The sequence below is a fragment of the Meleagris gallopavo genome, chromosome 1 (assembly GCF_905368555.1).
Source record: "Meleagris gallopavo chromosome 1, MGAL_WU_HG_1.1, whole genome shotgun sequence".
In the NCBI taxonomy this organism is placed as follows: Eukaryota; Metazoa; Chordata; class Aves; order Galliformes; family Phasianidae; genus Meleagris; species Meleagris gallopavo.
Window position 1 is genome coordinate 16,887,060 of NC_139404.1, and position 21,652 is coordinate 16,908,711.

The following is a 21,652-nucleotide window of genomic DNA, read 5'->3' on the forward strand; positions in this document are numbered from 1 at the left end:
AAACATTAATTTCTGAAAGTTAAGTAAAAAATATTTATGTGCATATGGAAAGCTAATACTGAGAGAGTGCTATCATTAAAAAGCTTTCCCAAGTTCATTTTATTACATTTTGTACTACTTACACAGTCTCGAAACAGTTTGTTGCTAATGCTGATATACTTCCTATTTGGGGATTCTTTTTTGTTTTCACAAGTCCTTTCTGTCTAGATAGTATTTAATTCTCATGTCTTAAGTTAAAATTCAACCCAGACATTTGATTTATTATTTTTCCTATAAATTTTAATTGTAAACATTAATTATTTAGTATTTTTTCCTAATTTAATATTGTACCAGAAAAAAATACCAAAAAAAATGATGTCATACTCAAAATATTATTACAGAAAAGAGGGAGCACACAGTATACAGACCAAAGAATTTACTAGTGGTGTATTTTGAATCTTAGCAATCTAGTGAAAAGCCAACAAGCAGATCCTAGTTCAGATTCAAAAATGCAAGTCTAAATTTTATACAAAAAAAAAAATCTAAGTGTTTAATAATAACACTCTTAAAATTGCTATATTGGAAAAGTTGATAGTTCTTACCTTTTCCTCAGGTGCTGTGCTCACATTCCCAGTGCTGCTCTGGGTCCTAAGGTCCTGTGGTTTCAGTCTTATCCAGACAGAAGGGTGGTGGGATGGCACACGGGGAGCCTGCTGGTAGGACTTTGATGTTGATTGGACTCCTTCCTTCTCAGCAGTGGGATCTGCCCCAGGTTTTTTCAGCCCTCCTGGCTTCTCCCAGCACGGTGAGCGCGGCCCTGCAGCCTCTCCCAGCCTCAGCCTCCAAAGTCTCCTGCTTGCTGGGCAGTGACTCCCAGGCTTTGCCAGACCCTTGACAGGAGGCAATGGCAGAGCTCAGTTCAGGCAGGCAGGCAGCAGCACTTGGCCTGGGGGCAGGTGCTGAAGGCAGCTCGGCCCAGCTGCGGCCTAGGGGAGCCCAGACAGGCCTGAGGTCTGTGCTGCAGCTCAGAGCATATCCCCTGGATTTTAGGAATAGAAAAAAAATCATATGAACTGGACCATAACAGGCAAAAGCTACAAATGAGTATTTATATCTTATCACTTTTATCCAAAAAGACAATGAAGTCAACAGCCAACCCTTCAAAGGTTGTGAACACTTGCAATTTTGCCTTGGGTGGTTTCTCTTTGAGTTAGGAATGCATCCCTGAAAACCAAGCTAGTCTTTCAGCATCTTTCTTTAAATAAATATGTACAGATGGGCCAAAGTTCATAATTAATTTGTTTCTCAATAATTAGTCTTGCCTTTCATTGAGAATCCTGACTTGTGACTATGTTTAATTTTTGCTTTTTAACGTCTTTTTTTTTTTTTTTTTTTCCTTCAGGGTAGAATATACTGTGTTCTCAGGCTGGTTAGCTTGTCTGTCATAAGTCTAGTAAAAAGGACAGTGATGTGAAGAGTAAGTGAAATTTACGCAATGCTGTCACAAGATAAAGTTGTCATTTACTGGAGGAGCACAATACAGCCTTTCATATGGAAATTTCTTGAAATTTTTAATAAAAGTAATCAGAGAGGTTACTTTTCCTACTGCTAAGAAGCAGCTCATATATCTTCAGTGCTTCTTTGTTATCATGATGTGTTATGATTCACAAAGTGCATTGCAGAGTGGCATGGCACATATCTCTTCCAACGGGACTCTGACTAGTTCAGAGAGGAATGTCAAATTTTTGCTTCCAATTAGTAACAAGGCTGATTTAGAGAACTAGGAACTAGATTGTTTTCAGAGAGATTATTTGTTGTCTAAAAGATTACAACCATTATATATATTCAGCATCATCAGGCTTGACAACGTAGAACTGAGGCTGCACTGAAATGGTCAGTTAGAAATTTGCTTTAAGTTCAGCAGGAGCACTACTGCTCTATAGCAGAAATAAAAGAAATCAAAGTAACCTGCATTAACTACTCGTATACTCTGGTCCATTTGTGGCACCTTGTTTCTGAATCTGTGTTAGTTATTTTTGAAGTAATGTGGAAGTCAGGATTTTCAGTGCTAAGGAGCACAAGTGAAGGAGTAGTGAAAAGAGGACGACTTGCAGTTACATGAACCAACTCAGAAAATAGGCTGGGAAGAGTGATGTAATCTTAGTTTTGTTCTTGGCAAAAGAAAACTCTTTATGTGCATACTAAAATAAACAGAACTGAAATTAGTGTATTTGAAATCTTAAGAGTCTAGTGAAATAATTATTTTTAGTCCAAATCTAATTATTACAGAAGAGGAGAAAATAAAATAAGGGGAGGATGATTATTGCAAAAAAAATTTGGATACTAAATACTGTGAATATTGTTTTGGGCATATTTACTTATTTCTGTACCTTTCAGTAATGTTATATTCATACTGCCCTGCTCTTCTACATCATAAGGCTGTTGGCATCAGTTGTGACTTGTGGTGAGCCACCAGCATCTGGTGGGGTTTCCTTTCTCCTCTTTTAGAACTGTGATGCTGAACTTAATGGTTTCCTCTTCATCTCTTTACAGTCTGCTTGGGACTCCTTCTGCCCATTCCTTATCATTCATGCTACTTTGTTTTTACCCTTTGGTATGCAGTTCCACATTGCATTCAAACCTATTACCTACAGTATGCCTAATAAGTTGGATGCTGTTCTTTACTGTCTTTCTTACATTTGTATCTGTTACTGCATACCAGTTACCAGGTATCCTTTTCTTTACCTGTCCATTGATGATTTTTTGTTACAGCCCTGAGGTCTCTGACTTTCTTAGTGTCCTGTGCTTTTACTTCTCTACACTACTTTATTCTATGTCTTCACCATTGGTGCAGCTATTACCATGCCATGTTTGTATTCTTCTGATACACTGTTATGTTGAGGTGACAAATATTTCTTTCTTTGGAGAGTAAGTACTTGTTACTGCTGTTCCTAAAAGTTATGATTGTACCACACAGTAATTCCAATACAAATAAAGAAGTAGTCACCTGAATCTTAAGAAAATTCCTGTTTCCACCAAACAAGTTGAAACAAAGGGAGACGGAGACAAGTGCAAAGTCTCTGACAGGTGTCTTTCTCAAGGCCATATAAAGGCAATGCAAAACCAGCAGTGTTGGGTTTACTGTGCTACTGAGATGTCTGGCTGTAAAGGAAAGGATGTCAAACAGAAGTGAGAGTTGGGAAGGGTCTACTGATTTTATCCTGATAATGAACTGTTACATGGCTGCTTATATTCAGACTGTTTCACCATTTCAGGAAATTTTTTAGTGTTTTCTGTTTGCCTCACTACGGTACAAAGACATTGTTGTACAAAAAGTGATAGTGGAATATCCTCCCTGAAACAAATACAGTCACAGATCGATGTCAAACTTGGTTCAGTGCTCATCCTGGCTGCAGTTGTGCATGCTTTCCATCAGACAACAGAATAATGTCCTGACAAATGTTCCAAGGAGTTTTGACATGAAGATGCTCTTTGCATTTATCACGCAAAAAGTGAACTAGAAATTTTGTACCGCATTGTTTATGTAACAGTTTAGACTAAAACAATCTATTTATACTGCTCTTTCTCATCATTTCCATGTATGCTATACATAAATACATACAAGAAATGGTAAAATATAAATAGTTGTTTTGTTAAACAGTATTAACTCTCACGACATACTACAGTGGGTGCTTGCTTTTAGTGCATCTTTCCTGATTTTCACCTAAAAGGACAGACTGAGGCAGACTTTAGTTAAAAGATTAAGAGGAAGCCCTAGCACTGAGCTCTGCTCAAAGTATGATGAGGTGAGAAAGAAATTAATGGTTGACAGGATAGAAATTTTAATAATCTTATTTTACGGCTGAGGCGACTGTGTTATACTGAGTTGCAGAAAAGTTGTCAAGCTTTTCTTTAGCTTTATTGTTTGTGAAATAATATCTTGGCTTTTCCATGAGTGCTTTCTCTCTCTATCTCTCTGATCTGCTTTCTTAAAGCATATTCGTCGTCACATATTATGGGTCTGGGACAGTTGCCTGTGATTATATGATTGCTCATGAATGCTGCGCTAATGGTATTTTTCCTGAAGAAAAATATTGACTCATTTGTTTTGAACTCCTACTCCACCCACATGAAGTAGTGTAGAATTATGTAAATTTTGTAAATGAGAAAAGTAAAGTTCTACCAAGTGTAATGATGTTTATTTAAATGTGGTTATCTCTTATTTCAGCTTGATTTGAATGACTGCTATGGAGGGCCTGTTCTAGCACATGTAAATATTTTGTTTTTTATATTTAATCCTTAAAAACATTGTCCTAAAAGAATATGTAACATGACATTATAATCAATAGAAGATCTAATTAAACAAATTCAGTTTTACTTCCACTTATCAAATTTAGATTTACTGTGCTGATATTTAAAGTTTTTCACTTTAAGTTTTAATTGTTATACTTTTATAAAATTCCTAAACTAGAGAAAGAAAAGATTTTGCATTTTGGCCTTTTCTCCTGCACCTCATTCAGGTGAGGTTTCTATGCTTTTGCTTGATATGAGTAGCAATTCACACTAAGTACATTAAACACTTTCCCTCTGTGTTAAACCATCTCTCCATTTGTTTCAAACTCTTTATAACAGGAAGGAGAGTATGTAACACCAAACTTAAAACATTACCATATTAAAAGCAAACGAACAAACAAAAAACAGCGAAGAAAGAAAAGTGCTTCACTGCAGAAGAAGCTGAGAATACATTACAACAACAATATTGTAATGGTTTCAGCAAAATAAGAAGATAATGTTGGACCATTTCAGGACATCCTTTATTTAAATTTTAAAATCTATATTGATTATACTGTCTTTTTATTATTGCAAATTTTTTTTCCCATAGCAAATATGGTTATGGAAAAATGGAAACTTAACTACAAAGGATGAACGATACTCTATGTCATTCCAGGAGTACAAAAATATACATAAAAGCTGAAATGAATGTGCTTCAATATAAGGAAGATTCTGGGAATTACTGTGGAAACTATCAAAGTATTACAATGACAATATAAAAAAAAAACTATATTCTCTGAACTATGTAAGTTTGGAAAACTCCAGAAACTAACATACCAAATGAATAAACAAAGGAAAAAAGTCTTTTTTTTTTTTTTTTTTAATTCTTTTGTAGAACTTTCCTTTGCTTTACTGCCAAATCTGTATTCGTAATTTTTTTTCCTTGTATTTTTCTTTGATATTCTTGATTCTTTTTGTATTCTTGACTATTGCATTTCAACAAAGAGCTACTAAATCAATGAAAAACTGTTCTTTTAAATCATTTTGTTCTAGGAATCTGAAATGTTTTCAAGTTAAATTATACACTTTTTCTGGGAAAAAAAAAAACGAAAAACGAAAAACAAAAAACATTGACTTCAGATAGAATATAGAAGTTACAATGTCATGTTTGAAACTTGTGAGGATAAAACTTTGACATACGTATCTCCTCCACTTACCTCTTACGTCATTAAAAAGTTTACTTTTATCCTAGGAAATGTCTTTTTGATATATGGCTTTAGTACCTGAAGGGAATCAGCAGGCATGGATCACAGCAGGTGATATAGGTTTGATGGAGAAGATTGAAACAGTGATTAGGTTCTTAATTAGCAAGAATCTACAGGCTATAAATTAGTGACAGCAGAAGTAATTAAGCTGCTTTTATTTGAGTTTGGTGATAAACATACCTAGTTTTAGGAGGCAAACAACGTGAAGATTAAAAGAAAAATACTCTTTTTTTGGATGCACTACAGTTGTGTTTCAACTGTAATGAAATGAACACATTTTTTCTTCTGTTACTCTTACTTGAAACTTGTTAATTATTCAATTTTTTTTTTTTTTTTGGCATGTGTATAACTTTGTTTTATTTCTTTGTGAGGGTAAGTGTACAAGCATAGTAGTTAGAGGTGTGTGTGGGGGGAAGACATCTTCTTCCTTGTTTATTTGTTTTTACTCTCACTTTTTATGTGAATGTCTCTTGGATCTAGAAAACAAAATTATTTTTGGCTGTTGTTTCTGTTTCGGGGACCTAGGCTATTTTGTGTTTCTATTATGCCACTGTGCACTGGCTAAACATGAAGCTACTGGACATCAACTACTTTGAAAAATTTAAGCATGATATTGCTCGAATGTTTAGTATTTCTGAATCTCTAGAACCTTCTGAGTTTTTCAATGTCTTTAAATGCGATAATTGTTCTCATTCCTTTTGTAGTGTTTTTATAGGAAGCAGAAAAGTCCTGTATTGTCAACAGATATTTGAATATTCTTGGGGTGTTGCTATTGATGGATATTTTGTCTCAGTTGAAGCAGCAGATGGACAGAATAAACCATTTTTGTTTCTGTTTTTTCTTTCTAATATTCTTTCTGCATTTATTCTATGTCTTCTTTTTCTGCTTTCTTTTTCTTTAGATCATCATCTTTGGTAGCTTTCCTTTTTACTCTTGTGTTGAAACTGCATGTAATCTCATGCAACTACAGGAGATTGAGAGCTCTCTTAACCCTACAGTCACATCAAAATAATTTATCTGAGTGTAGTCAGCTGATGCTTGTAGCAACATTGCAACCATAGAGATAATTTTTTTTTTTTATATATAGAATCACTTAGGTTAGAAAAGATCATGTTCAACCATTAACGTGACCTACTAAGTCCCATTGCTAAATCATGTCCCTTAGTGCCATTTCCACGTGTCTCATAAATGCCTCCAGGCATGGACTCTACCAGTTCCCTGGGTAGTCAATGCTTGACCACCTTTTCTGTGAGGAAATTCTTCTTAATGTTTAATCTAAGCCTCCCCTGTTGAAACACAATTGCTTCATGCTCTTTTTGTGTCACCTACGGTAAGAGACAACACCCTCCTCTCTGCAAGTTCTTTTCAAGTAGTTGTAGAGAGCAGAGAGGTCTCCCTTCAGCCTCCTTTTCTCAAGACTAAACAACCCCAGCTGCTCTTCAGAAGTCTCATTTTCCATTCTCTTCACCAGCTTTGTTGCTCTTCTCTGTGCATGCTTGAGGAACTCAATATCCTTCTAGTAGTGAGGAGCCCAAAACTGAACACAGTATTCAAGATGAGGTCTCATCAGTGCTGAATACAGGGGGACAAAGTTCCCTCACCTGGCCACGCTGTTTCTGATTTTGCAAGATTTTGTCGTTCATGTGACATATTCTGTTGTTTTTATTTTTTGTTAGAATCCCCTCAGTGGATAATATATCTAGAGTTAGTTGAATTTTACTCTTATGATGACTCAGTTTTACTTCTCCTCTCTCTGCTTCTCCTCCTGATATTTCTGCCTCAGAAACAGTAATATTATCTCCAACTCATTTTTTTATAGAGATCAAAGGGAGTTCAGTCTGAGGAAAGCATACTCACATGCGTCAGACAAGGAGCGCTCCAAATATACTCATAAGCAATACTAGATTACATATGTTGCATTAAGTCTCAATTAGTGCAACCTATTGAACATTTTTCTGGCTTCTGACTGCTTCCTAGGAAGTTTTTTGCTCCTTATCTTATTTGGTTCAAGAATCAGTAGATCTGAAAAGCAGACTGCTAAGGAGACTGCTTCCTTTGATTATTAAGTGAATATATTTGGTGTAGAGCCAGGAATGGAACATCTTGTAACTGTTGGCAGCATCGCTAAAAGAATAGGTATCCTCGTGTAAGGGGGCAGAGAGTGTTGACCAATAGGAAGGAAGACAGTCGTAGAAAGGCTTTCAGAAGTTGTTGGATTTCTGTAAACAGCTATCTGTTTTCTTCTGGGTATGGTCCAGTGACTGCAGGATCTAAACAAATCATTTTCAGGCTCATGTGATCATGAAGCTGGACTTTTTTTTTTTTAGCTGCATGACTTCCTTTCTTCTATTCTGGCAGAATCTCTCTGACTTTTCATGTCTGATGCCAGGAATGTGACATTCATATTTTTTTAGCTCAGGAGGTTGCCACTGTAAATCTGCATAAGACTGTTCTCATTTTCTCTTCTGAAGTATTTGCACCGCTAGAGAAAGTGGAATGCATCATTTAAGACAATTTGGGAAACTGTTTCAGTGAGCTCATCTCGAGTAAGGATAAGAGTCCCCATTTGAGCATCTCCCAGTGAGGGGAGATGGTAAATGCAGGATAGTCCCCTGCTCTTTTAACTTCTCTAGTGGCAGTAGAGATATCACAGGTCAGTACCCGTTCTCCTTCTCTGGTACTACTTATGTAAAGGAAATGCCAGGGAAATCGCTGGAGCACAGCACACTCTGGCTGCCTCCCTAGCTATGTTATGACTGGGCGTCCTTGAATATGACAAGTAAAAGCATTTCTCTGTGTAGGCCCTGTATTCTCTGTGCCTGGGACACAAAACACTTCCTGGCTACATCCCATCATGGATCTGCTGCATCCAGCAGATTTTCCATGCTGCAGAAAAGCTGGCAGATTGTGTAGTTTCACAGATTTCACAATCTGCTCCTAGGAGCCAAAGACAACCATGAATAAAGGAAGCCATAGTATTGAGGGAACCATTTGCCCAGGAGTTATTTGTTTTAACAATTTCAGCCATTTTATTCACAAAAGTGAAGGAAACAAACAAAAGGGAATGTAACAAATACACAAAAAAGAATACAGCTTAACACAGCTGCTGAAAATCTTCTTTGAATTTGGTAGTTTCTTTGAGTTCTGAAGTACAAAACTCACTGTTTGGATGCATAGGTATCTTTTTTAGTCACAAACATCAGTAACTGGAAGGAGAAGTTTGGTACTCATAAGCAATACTAGATTACATATGTTGCATTAAGTCTCACTGGATTTTATCATGAGGGTTCTGGCTCCTGCTCTTGGACTGCCTCTGCTCAGACAACACAAAGACTGCATTCTTTCATTGGTAGTAATACCGCATCTTGGAGACAGGGTGGTTTTGTTTGTTTGTTTTTTGTTATCTATCTATTCCAACATTTCAGTGTCCTTCAAAAGATAACGAAGAGGAGGGACCTGATTTTCTTAGTGACAGAACATGGTGCACCCCTGAACTCATGGTCAAGATCTCATTTTTTACCTGGAAGCTAAGAACTGTTTCACTTTAAGATGAAAAAAGTAAGTCATTCTACATGGCAGGCAGTAGTGTGTATCCTCCAGCCCCTATCAATAACTTGATTCTTACCGGCTTTGAGGAAGGGGGAGGAGAAGGGAGAAGAAAGCTTGTGTCTGGATTCATACTGAAGTTCATAATTTGTAGGTTGGCAGGTTATGGTTCTCGCTGTATATAAAATAATGCTGAACACTGATAAAACACATTATTAATTTCAGTTGAAAATGGCTTAGCTTCTCTATACAACTGAAAAGAACATTAAGGGCTATCAAAATTCTGCAAATACACATTTTGATTTCTTCTGCAAGGAGATGTTTTAATGTGATTTTGTTTATCACGATTTTTACCATAAATTTTATTAGTTCTCCAGTTTTCCTTTCCTACTGCTATCTATTCATAGGGTCTCTAAAACATTATTGTACAACAAAACTAAAAGTTCTTTAAAAAAATAACCCCCACCAGCAACAACGATAATAACTCCCCTCCCCCCTACCCCATAACTTGTTGGGGTTTGACTATGCTAGCACAAATTTAGATTTCTCTTTGTAGTAAATGATAGCTGTAAATTGCTTTGGCATATTATCTTCCATGGTCTTAAAATGTCATTAGTTTAATATTTATTATGCTTCATTAACTATATAGAAGTTGCTAAATGATTTAATTTTCATAAATGGGAGTTATCTTTGCATAATTTGAATCATTAGGACATTTTATTTATAATTTTGTGCTGTCTCAAAGTTAGTGAGAAGAAATTGACTGTTATGAAAACAGTTATTGTTAGTAAGCTGTTTAACACAATTGAATATTTTCTCTATGGGTCCAAGCAGATGTTGAAGCAAGCAAAAATAATGTTTTATATTCTGATGCTGCTCATTTTGGGTAAACACAACAAATTCATATATTTCAAAACTATCTGGTGTTTGTTTCCCTTTTTCCTTGAGTTTGGAGTTACCTTCTGCACTTCATATTGCAGATATGTATGTTATAATAAACAAAGCACAAATTCTGATACTTAAAATAGATTGTTACAAACATGATTTGTAGTATGTATGTAAATGTCACACTTACTTGTAATGAAATATTGAGATTAACTCTCTGTGAGAAATGATAATCATCTTTGGTTAGGAATTGCAGCAAATACCAGTAAGAGTATAGATTTTTTTAGTCTACAACTGCAGCTAAGGCTGTTTTCTTGTAGAGCAGACTAACAGCTTTTTGGAATATGATGGACAGTGAGGATGTGAAGAGAAATGGTCACCTTGAGGCAGATGTCAGCTAGAAATTTCTGTGTACCAGAGGATTACAAAATTTCACTTATAATTGAGAAATATCTTTTATTTTGGCATAGAATTTCACCTGCAGAAGTTGGCTTAGCATCCATTTGACAAACAAAATAAAAACTGATATAAAATAAAAAATAGCTTGATGAGACTTTCTATTCGAAACGAATGTATAAAAGCAAGAAGTAACAGCAATCAGTTGTGATAAAAATGAGTGTTGTACTGGATTTAATAATTCATAAGAGTAATAAAAAGGAGGAAAAAAAGCGGTATTCAATTTACTGTTTCTCTTTAAAGCTTTATTTCTACCAGCCTCCAGCTGAGTTACAGACCAAGAAGGACAAACACGAGGACTGCAATTGTACCAAATGTCCTTGCTGAGATACAGTATTTCATCTGTCAGAAGTGAAGCTGTATTAATAGTTAGGCTCAAATAACCAGTCCTTAAAATGTTTCTGCTCTGAAATCAACGGTATCGAAGCCAAAGCTTTGTCATATTTAGCATATGCAGTTTTCTGCTTGTTATTGAGCCACACTGAAATCTTTTTTAACTTCATACTTTTTGGAATTTATCATATTTTCCAATCTCATTATTGTATGGTCATTTTTTAAAGACTTTTACTTTAAAAATTGCTCTACCAAAAGTATAAATGTTTTAGCTGTCAACTGTGTTATGGTCAGGGCTTGTCATTAATATACTCATTCTGTAGAGATAGTGGAAGAAGCAAAACATACAAACTGGTACTCATTTGTATCATAGACTATCATAGATATCATAGAATTATTCCAAGAAGACCAGAGAAATTCAGGTTCAGAAGAGTGAGGTTTGCAAAGCATTTTGAGCAACGATAGACATGCAATGGGGCTTGTAAAGCCATTTTGTCACAGACACTTAAAATCAGAGAAAAGTATTTTTCTTTTGAATGAGTAGACTTAGTTGTATAGTTTAAAATTCATTCATAACTATGCTTTCAAAATACCTAGCCTCAAATATAAATGAATAAAACAACCAAAAAATAGAAAACCTCCTTCTGATGATTAAAATGTGATAATAGTTCCCTTAAAGTTATTTAAGGTAGAGCATATTTTAAGCCGAATAAAATAAAGAATGAAGTAAGGGAACAATTAAACTGTTATCAGCATTTCTTCCCCCAGACCTTTTGAAAGGTCAGGAGCACCTAGAAAATTGCTCTGAGAGCTAGTCTTTTGATTTCATCTTATCCTTCCTGTAAGGCTATTTGTTACATAAAACTGAACTATTTCTTTCTTTCTTTTTTTTTATTTGTTCACATGACATACTTGGTGTGGTTTTCCTAGAGAGACCATCTGAAGTTTGTGGTAAGCCACTGGTTTCATGGAATTTACTCCTTTTTTCACCCTTTCACCCTTTGGGAATTGTAGCTAACCTTATTACATCCTCCATTAATTAGTTGTAATGTGCTTTCCCTCTTTTGTAAGTGTGCAAGCAGAATTCTTTTTCCCTTCTAGGATGCTGAAATTGCTAATGGCTCTTCCTTTTTTCCTTTTCTGTGCTATTAGCTTCTTCCACCAACTTTTTTCATTTGTTTGTTTGTTTGTTTATCCCCGAATCCTCTAATTCCCTACTTCTTTTCCTACTTGTAAAAAGCCAGCTGCTTCAAGAAGTTACTTACTGATCTTATAGTATTTATTTTTTTTATGTACTGATCTTACGTTGTCTAATTAATTTTTTCCTGAAGGTTTTGCAGTCACATATGGTATGTTGTTTCCTGTTCTGTTTTGTTTGGATATATATATATATTTTTTTTTTTTCCAGTGAAAACGTGTAACTGTATTCAAAAGCTGAAAGGAAAAGTTAAAATTTCTGTAACTTAGTGTACAATGTGAGAGTTCTCATTTCACAGAAGAAATTAAATCACACTTCATGTGATAATTGAGATATCTGTACTACTTTGGTCTCTTAGTGGGTGTCCATTAAGTGAGACAGATGTCTCATAATCTCCTTTTGTTCTCCATCTTTCTGTGCCAATTGTTTTCCTTTGACCTTAATAATTATAAAACTGTGGCTATTTGGTCCTCCAGAAATACCATTAATAATTTTTCTTCTGTGCTGTAGGATTCTGACTTAGGAATTTCCTTAGTAAAGTGTTTAGCTTTTTATTTAGGAGAGCTGAAACTTACGACTAGGCCTGTACTAAAGCCTTGGCATGGTGGATTGACCTTGGCGGACTTCAAGGAATCCACTCGGCCCACGCTCAATAGGAACAGGAGATAAAATAAGATGAAAAAGCTCATGGGTCGAGATAAATATAGAGAAATCACTTAGCGATTGCTATTATGGGCAAAACAGACTCCAGTTGGAGCAAATTAATTTATGGACAATTACAATAGATTTGGATGGTGAAAAACAATGTATCAATGTACAATATCTCTCTGTTAACCATTTTCTTAAATTCATCTTCGCTAATGAGTATTCTACCTGCCCTCACCTTCCACAGAACACTGCAGGGGAATAGGGAATGGGTGTTGTGCTCAGACTAGAACAGATCATCTGAACTGCTACTTCCTCACACTTCTTTCTTACTCCTGTGTGAGCCCTTCCCAAGAGCTGCTGTCCTTCACAGTAAACTTGCCATTAGCATGGGGTCTTCACAGGCAACAGTTGCTTCAGGAAATATTCCCCTGGCATAGATCGTGGTGTGGACATGTGGGCCAGAACAAGTTTTCTCCAATAGCTCAGTTAATTGTTTGTCATCTTTCCTTCTAGTGCTGAAAGAAATCTTCTGCAAGAAATTGCAGACAACACCCCCCTTAGAGGCAGTGCTGTCTTGGAAGGTGCTGACTTGTCACACTAAAGTAACATTCTGCTGGAGTCTGAACATTTTCATTCATATGCAGTTTCTACTCTTGACATCTCTGAATACAACTAATGAAGTAATAAACAGTGAAGAAATAAATTGTCAAGTTACTTTTTCATTGAAATAGAAACCAAGCATTGACAGAAGAAAAAAACAACAACAACAACAAAAAAAGCCCAAAGAAATAAACAGCCACCTCACCCTCACTCCTTGAAGTATCAATTGAGCTTTTATTCAGTCTCCTATTACTGTTTTGGTAAAAATTGATTTTTGCCTTATGTAAAGGGACATAAGCTTGACCACTGAGGCAGATTTGGGTGGTTAAAATCCTGCCACGTTTAATTCAGTGATATTCTGAGACCCATATGAGTGTTACATTTTAATGCAAATACATTAAAAGATTTATGGACCAGGTTGAGAATGAATAAGCACTGCAAATTGAATCTGGTTATAGTGGGGTGATAAAAGTTTATCTGCAGTTGAGTTAGCAGTCTGGACTTTTATTTATTGGGCTATTTGGGATACTTAGAGCTGAGATTTTGTGTATATTCTTGCTAATTTTATTTAAAATTTGGTATCTAAGTCTCACGTGTCAGAGAAGATATCAGTTCTGATTTTCTTAGCAGAGTGGGTAATTTGTTCTGTTATTTTGTAGACAGGAGCTGAAATTGATGAATGCATTTTACCACCATACTTTTTCACTTAGCTGTAAAAAAACTACTACCATTCAGATTATTTTCATACTTAAATGTTAATCTGGTATATATGAAAGATATGATATTAAAGTACCTTTGAGAGATGGTGTAAATAAGAAGACTAAGTTTACTGTCTATGTAATATATAGGCACACATATGTGTGTGTTTGTACCTAGCATAAAAGTGGGAAGAAAAAAGAAAAAATCTATTTCTCTCAACAATTGATATTTATTGATAATTTTCTTTTTATATTTCTATATTGATAACTGTGATTAGGGAACAATACACGCATTGTAATCACTGGAGTTTTAAATAAGCATGTCTCTTTAAAAGGAAAATTCAGATGGTTTCACCTAAAAGATGCACTTTCTGCTTGTAAAATGTATGTAAATACACTCTTATATGAAACACAGTTTGGAAAGAAGGAACCATTTAACTTGTGATATTTAGCTTCTTAAAGCAGTAATTTTGTAGTCTCTCCGTCATTCTTTACCACTGCTACCACTTCAGTGTGGAAGTGTTTTTTAAAAAATTAGTAATGCCTTGAAAATGGTGAATTAAAAAAAAAAGAAAAAAGAAAAAAAGAAAAAAAAACAAAGATTGTTTCAATGTTTTTGCATCATTTCAACCAAAATTTACAGATAGCTTAATATCAATATGAATCCTACAGTATCCTACAATGTACAGATTTCAACTAGGCGGCTGAATAAGTCTACTTTAATTGTGCTCTGTTTGACAATGAAGTTAAAATAATAGCTTGCCTCTAGAATACAGTTACAATCAGGAAAATTTACTTGGATTATGCTCTGTAAAGTAAAAAACTGCAAAGCCAAATTACTGTGAAGCATAAAACACTTCTCCCTCTTTTCCAATTCTAATATCATAATAGAAACTAACAAAAACATCTTTGCCTTAATAAATATGTACATGCTTCAAAAGAAATGGAGAAAGTTCTTACTCAAATTTGAAATTTAAGTTTGAACTCAACTTTCCTGATATTATCATTTTTTTGACATTTTATTCCACTTGCTTGCATTGTTTACATGCATGCTTAATGTAGTATTTAAATAATAATTATAAGAAATAATAAAAGAAGGGAAAATTACTTTGCACTATTGAGAAATCTAGCCCAGTTGATCTTTGCATAAAATGTATTGATAAAGAAGTGTGTTCATTATTCATGTGCCAGTAAGGCTCAGTGACTTCTAAAACTGAGTAACCATAGAAACACAACTGAGTTGAATTCGAAAGAAAGTATAGGAGTAAATTTACACTTAGTCTTCTAATCAAAAATTAGATGAGATCTGTTTTTACAGTATAATTGAGTTCAGGGTTTTTTAAGTAATCTCTTACTAATGTAAGTGTATCCAGGTATATTATATATATGCCTACATATATATATAAAATGTAGTTTAGATAAATATTTAATCTCATTGCAGCCTTTTTTCTGATTTTCTTTTATTCAGTATATTTTAACAAGGAAATCTGCCAACATCTTCCTTCCATTTCTATTTCACATATATATTTGTAAATGAGAGTTTGAGAACAATTCTTGACATAGATTAATGTTAAAAGGCAGATTTGTTAAGCACTCTGTGGTAAAATACCCTAGCAGTCTAATGAATTAGAAGGATCACAGATGGATTATTGGAGAAAAGTATAATAAAATGTTGAGAATGTAAGGTAAAGTCAGGTCTTTGTTACTGTGTAAAGCATATGTTGTTTTTAATGTGATAAATTACAGAACTCATAGAGTTTTGCGTAGTACTTGGCCCACATTCCAGTGTCTGTCTTTTATATTGCTAGTGATTGTTGACTGAAAAAATGTATTAGCCTTTTTAGAAAAGTATGCCTCAGGTATTTCTGGACTATACTATTCATATAATGGCCTGCTGGCTAATGTTTTCTCTTTTATATGTTATTGTGAACCTCAGCCTACATCTTTTCTTAACATTTTTAATCCATATGAGGATATACCTCCTTGTATGGAAGAAAATGTATTGAATTCTGTAGGGTTAATTGTATTGCTTTTTTCATATTATTTTTGCTTTATGTGGTGACCTAGAGACCACAGAGTCAAATGCATTAAGAAATTAGGAAGATGTATTTGTGTTTTGAGTTTCTGTACTTTAAAATTCTGAAATCTGTAGTCTGTCAATTTATCTGTAATAGCAATATTTGTCTTTCTACATAAATTCAACATTATTGGGAATTAGGTCTTCTTGAATGTTTTTTGCCCTCATTTTTTTCACTTGTCTTCTTCTATTGGCACAGAAGAATAAAACTGGAAGCTAAGTCCCAAAATGTATTCTCTTGGTTCAGGTGTAACCTCTAAAATGCAAGAAATGTCAAGCTATGCCCACTGTGAGCAATTCATGAAGAAATTGCTTCAACGTTTTGATCACTGTTGGGCTTTTATTGTGAAAGTAGCTGACATAGAAGGACACCTTTAGAAGTGTGAAAACAAGTAATACAATGAAGTAAAAATGATAAAATTGAGAACAGCGCTGGCACTGTACAGCTCTTGGCCCTGGCAGTAGCTATTGCCTTCAACAATAGCCTGCAGCTGCCAGGAAAACCCCACTCATCACGGGAAAGTAATTTCTGTTGGTTAACTTTCATTTTAATATCAGAGAAGAATTCATGCCAGAACTCTGACAGTTTATGTATGGCCATAAAATAGTCTTAGGAAGCCCCTTTATTTTTGAGATTTACCTAAAGGAACACTTTATCCCATCTGGCTCCATAAGTAAATTTTCTCTCGAATCTAAACAAATGTTGGTGACAGATATCTTTCCAATCAAAAGAATATATTGAGAACTTAAAGGAAAAAAAACAACAAAAATGAACAACAAAAACTCTAAGCAGACATGCAAATCACTTACATGGTAGAAGGTGGAATCACTTCTTCCTTTCCTGAGATTTGGTTGGTAGGGGAGACATTTTCAGAAGAATCACCTGTGGTATGACAATATAAAAGCTTCAGTACTGTCTTAATTATCATAATTTTCCCAGTAAGGAAGTAAGGATTTATGTCCTCATATCTGCTATCACCATCATTTCATGGAAGGATGAATTTAAGTCCATCAGATGTCTTATATTCAGACAGTTTTGTAACATTCAACAGATTCAGTAGATCTTTGCCTACCACTTAGAAATATGCCCATGTGTTTTATAGTGTAGAGGGGACGCATATATTCTGATACTCTAACCTACTTGCTGGATTGGATGAAGTGTATTCATTTAGGCTTGGTAATCACTGTGGACCCAATTATCCATTGCCTGCCTCCTTGCATGATCATTTATAGCCATGTAAGAAAGTATATAATATTACCATGGTATAAAGTCATTTCATCTCTGATATGCCTATGTGACAAAGACTACAAAAATTATGAAGCAATGGAGTATCAAACTGATGTTTGTGATACTAGAGTTGAAGAACTGTGATACTGACACTGATGTGTCGCAGGAAATTGAAGATTAAAATCTGGTGAATTTCAAACATGTTTTGTTTTATTTTATTCCTCTTAAGAACTTGCAGAGGTAAGGGACAAAAAGCACTCATACAATCTTGAATTAAAAGTCCAGTTTATAAATTAATTTTGACTCATGAAGGTGTTGAGATGCTTCCTTCTGAAGCATGATATCAAGGAATAAATTTCTACATCATTGCAATGTTAGAAGTAAAACACCTTTAAGACATCCTAGCTACATGTAGCTTGAACTTAGACCTGAACTTATGAAGACATTTAGATATATTTGTATTTTTTCTTAGGCTAATCTGGGAATTTTTCTTCCATGTTCTTTTTTCATTTCAGTCAGCCTCATTTAGCCAAGTGTGTTCCTTTTTCCAAGAAGTTGTCAAGACAGAAACATCAAGAATTGTATCTGTTATTTTTGCAGCTTTGTAAACATCAGTGTTTTTTGAATTCTAATTATTTTCTTCTCCTTTTTGAAATGTCTGTTACTTATATTTTTAGATTATTATTATTTTTTTTTTCTTACAGCTACTGTGACTCATACTTTGGGAAAAAAACATACTATTGTGTTTTTTCCTCTTTTACTCATGTGTCATATGGAAATATAATGAAAAAGTCCCATCAAATAGTTTTTCTTACAGTCACACTAACCACTACTTCCCAATGCCTCCTGAAGGCAATGAGATGATTAAAACCATTCTAGCTTCCTGTCATAGTGGAGGTTGTTAAAATACGATCCTTTTGCAACTTAAAGGATACATGACAGATATATAGAAATATAAGAATTTATTTTTAGTCTAATTTATATCTTCATAAACATAGTTATATCTAGACAGAGTAAAATAAATAGTAGATCCAGTTATAAAATATGTATTATCTCATTACTAGTGACCCTAACATGGTTATAGAGGTGATTATAAAAAAGGTCCAGCTTTGTGTCTTTTCCCTGGTGCTGTGCTTAACATTCCAGACTCCCTTTCGGTCATCAGGTTGGTGGTTCCTAGTTTCACCAAGGCAGCAGTGTGGAGACGATCATAGTGAATAATGACATACTAAGGTCTGTGCTGAGAGGGATATGAGGTTCAGGGTGGGGATGTCTTCCTCCTCAGTCCTCAAACATGCTTGGGTTTATTCTTAAGCGTGTCCTCATGCAAGGACCTCAGATCTGAGGCGGTCTGCTGCCTCCTGGCTTTTCCCAGCAGGGTGAGCAAAGCCTGACAGCCTCTCCCAGCCTCAACCCCCAGGGGCTTCTGCTTGTTGGGTAGCAAATCCTGGCTTTGCCAGATCCTTCCCACTGATGAGCTCAGCTCAGACATGCAGGCAGCAGCACTTGGCCCCAGGGCAGGCGCTGACGGCAGCTCAACCCAGCTGTGGCCTAGGGGAGCCCAGCAGCACTGAGGCTTGTGCATGCAGCTCAGGGGACAGTTACCAGGCTTTTACTTTACTTTTGCCCCTGCAAGTGACAGAAATCATCATAGTCTACAAGTTATATGTAAAAGCAGCTTTTGGTAGAGTTAGCCTCCTATTTTATTATGTTGGCTTGTGATAGCAGAGGCAGACATTGGTGGTATGACAGTAGAGGTTGAACCTTCCCACCAATATTGTGCTAGATGTGCATGCAACAGATGGCAGTAGAGGTGCAGCATGACAAAATGGCTTCTGACATGGAAGTTCATATGAAGCAAAAGTGCATCGTTAATTCCTCCATGTGGAAAAAAACCACCCACTTATGCTCATGAATGCTTGCTGAATGTTTTTAGAGACCAGACAGTAGACGTGAACACAGTGGAGACGGTGGGTGGTGTATTTCAGCAGGGGTGACAGTGATGGTGTGTCACCTCTGCTGTTGTAGATTTTTAGGTGCGCAACATTCAGGCTCTTGTTAGTCACTGGAAAAAATGCATAGCTCCTGGTGATGACTGTGTTGAAAAAATAATTTTTGTAGCTGACAATTTGCTCTATCAAGCAGTATTATTGTGCTCTTTGTATCTGTTGTACTTTCCATGGAAATAAATAGAAGGCATTACTTTTCTTGTGAACTCTGAATGTCATCAAGCAGAACATCATTACTGGTTCAGACAGGGTAATGTTTCCAAGATGTTTTGGAATTTTTCTTCCACTTTGTGTCATAATCTGTCTCACCATGCCCTCCAATAGGTGCTCTTTACCCTGGAACTAGGTGTGTATTTTTAATTTCCAACAGCAGCTTATTGCTTGCAGGACTAGAGATTAAGAAGTTCTTGTAATTACTACTTGCAGCATGAGAAAGACAAAACAGAGGAAGGGAACTGCAAGAACACTGAAATCCTTTTGAAATTTGCATGGCATGAGAGAATAGCAATTTGTGGGTGGTTGAGAGGATATGTATTCAGATATATGAAGGGAAGGAACAGAGGCCAGTGGTACAAGTACAGAATGAAAGAGGATAGATAGTAATTTAGCTCTGCTAAAGTAATGAAGGTAGTGAGTGTTTAGGAAGGGTGAGGTGCAGCCTGTTGTTGCTTAATCAGGATTTGATGTGTGTGTGTGTGTGTGTGTGTGTGTGTAGGGAGTCTGCTATACAGCCTGCTAACAGAAGCTCTCATGGTGTTCCCAGATGTGTCACAGTTGAAAGGGCTCAGGGTAAAAGCTATAGCTTCAGATGCAGCAGCACAGCTTGCTTGCCTCTTCATGCCCCATGAGCTCCCTTCTCTATGTAAGATCTTCACATTTTTTTTATTATTATTTAATCATATGATAGCTCCTTTTAATAGCTCTGATAGATGGCAGCATCAGGACAGCGATAGGAGCTGTATGGCATTTCTCTGAACTTAAGGGTGAGCAGTGGGTCAGTGGAATCTCCTGTGGAGCAGCCAGAGATATGTGCATTAAAGTTTGATTTTTCAACCTTAAGTTATTGTACATGTATAGTGGTAGAGAAGATGCACAGAACTAAAAAGTCAGGAGGTAGAAGAACTCTTATATCAGAACAATTGTATCATCTGTAAAAGAAAAGTGTAATGTGTTGGGGTCAGTCTTTAGGAGGAGCAAGGGGCAATGTGACTTTTTGGATGTCTCTTGAAATAGCAATATTATTTCCGCTACATATAGTATCTTGAAATATTTTTCCACGTTCAGGAAAAAGAATTCTTATTAACCCTTAAGACACTCAACATTACTGGCATTTAAATTTATCTCAGGAGACAAGTAGAACAGGAAGTACTATCTTAAAAATGCAGATAGTGGCATATTCAAAGAAAAAATTATTTTTAAAATATATCCTTAATGCACAAACTGTTGATTTAAAGCTGTTTATCAAGCCAAAGTGCATATCTTCATTGAGCTATGTTTTTTACACAGTTTTTGGAATGTACCCCTCCTCTTGTTTTCAAAGAAGTAGCTTTGGTTTGAAGTTTTGTTTATAAATGGGAATAATATTCAAGTATCAGAAAATTCTAGAACTGTGAAATTTATTCCTGTGTTACCTTAAGTTCTGTACTGCAACAGCAGTTCCATCCAACTGAGCTTCTGAGAGTAAACTGATATGGTGAAACATTCTTCTGGAAGTGTTCTGTTGTGCACTCTGCAGATGGATAAATTATATTTTACCAGGACTCCATACAGAACTTAATTATTTTTTCCAATTGAGAGAGAGAGGAAAACTTACTGGAATCCCACAATGGGTTTGAGAGAGAGGTGCAACATATCTCGAGACATGTTGCAGATTTCCCTTACTGCACAGCACTGCAGCCCTAGCTCCTTCCCCAGCTGCAGCGGATCACAGCACACTGCTCAGTGCAAGATTGCAGTGAAAAAAAAAGTGTGCTTGTGTAGGTGTAAACATGTCAGCTTATTAAGCCAATTTCCAGTTCCAAAAGCAGTAGATGCTCGTTTATTAGTACGGACTGAATTATGGGGAGGTATTAAGAACCAATGATCCATAAACAGTAGGACCTGGATTGCCTAGAAAACTATTTGTTAGTTTACTTACGATTTCTTCATACTGATACTTTTCTCTGCATTGATATGCTTCTGTGTATTAACTGCTTTATGGCTTCCCGTTGTGGAACAACTATCTTCCAGTGTCTTCTTATAAAATTACTAAATCTTTAAGGCTAGATATCACTTAGTGGTTACAGAATGAGTAAGTTATAGTAAATGTGAAATGCTTAACACAGAAATCTTTGAACCCTTCTCTTCTTCCATTTATCCAGTAAACAAAATTGTGATTTGAGGAAGGGTTTGAAGGTGATTGCCAAAGATCAGTGTACATGAGCTGTTCTTAAGCAATTAATTTTGTTGTTGACTGAAT

General features: G+C 35.6%; 1 protein-coding gene across 4 annotated transcripts in view; it reads left to right on the plus strand.

The window, feature by feature from the left end:
• TAFA5 (TAFA chemokine like family member 5) overlaps nucleotides 1-21,652 on the plus strand; it is a 418,761-nt gene that overhangs the window by 141,035 nt on the left and 256,074 nt on the right. For 2 of the 4 annotated variants that reach the window (XR_014881545.1, XM_085217784.1), the window contains exon 2: nucleotides 11,667-11,687. The exons of the other annotated variants lie outside the window; for them this stretch is intronic. Coding sequence is in view for 1 of the 2 variants with exons in the window: in XM_085217784.1 (XP_085073910.1) it covers nucleotides 11,667-11,687 (21 nt within the window). In the remaining variant the exon portion in view is untranslated. The remainder of the gene's footprint in view (nucleotides 1-11,666; nucleotides 11,688-21,652) is intronic. 4 annotated transcript variants of the gene reach the window in all.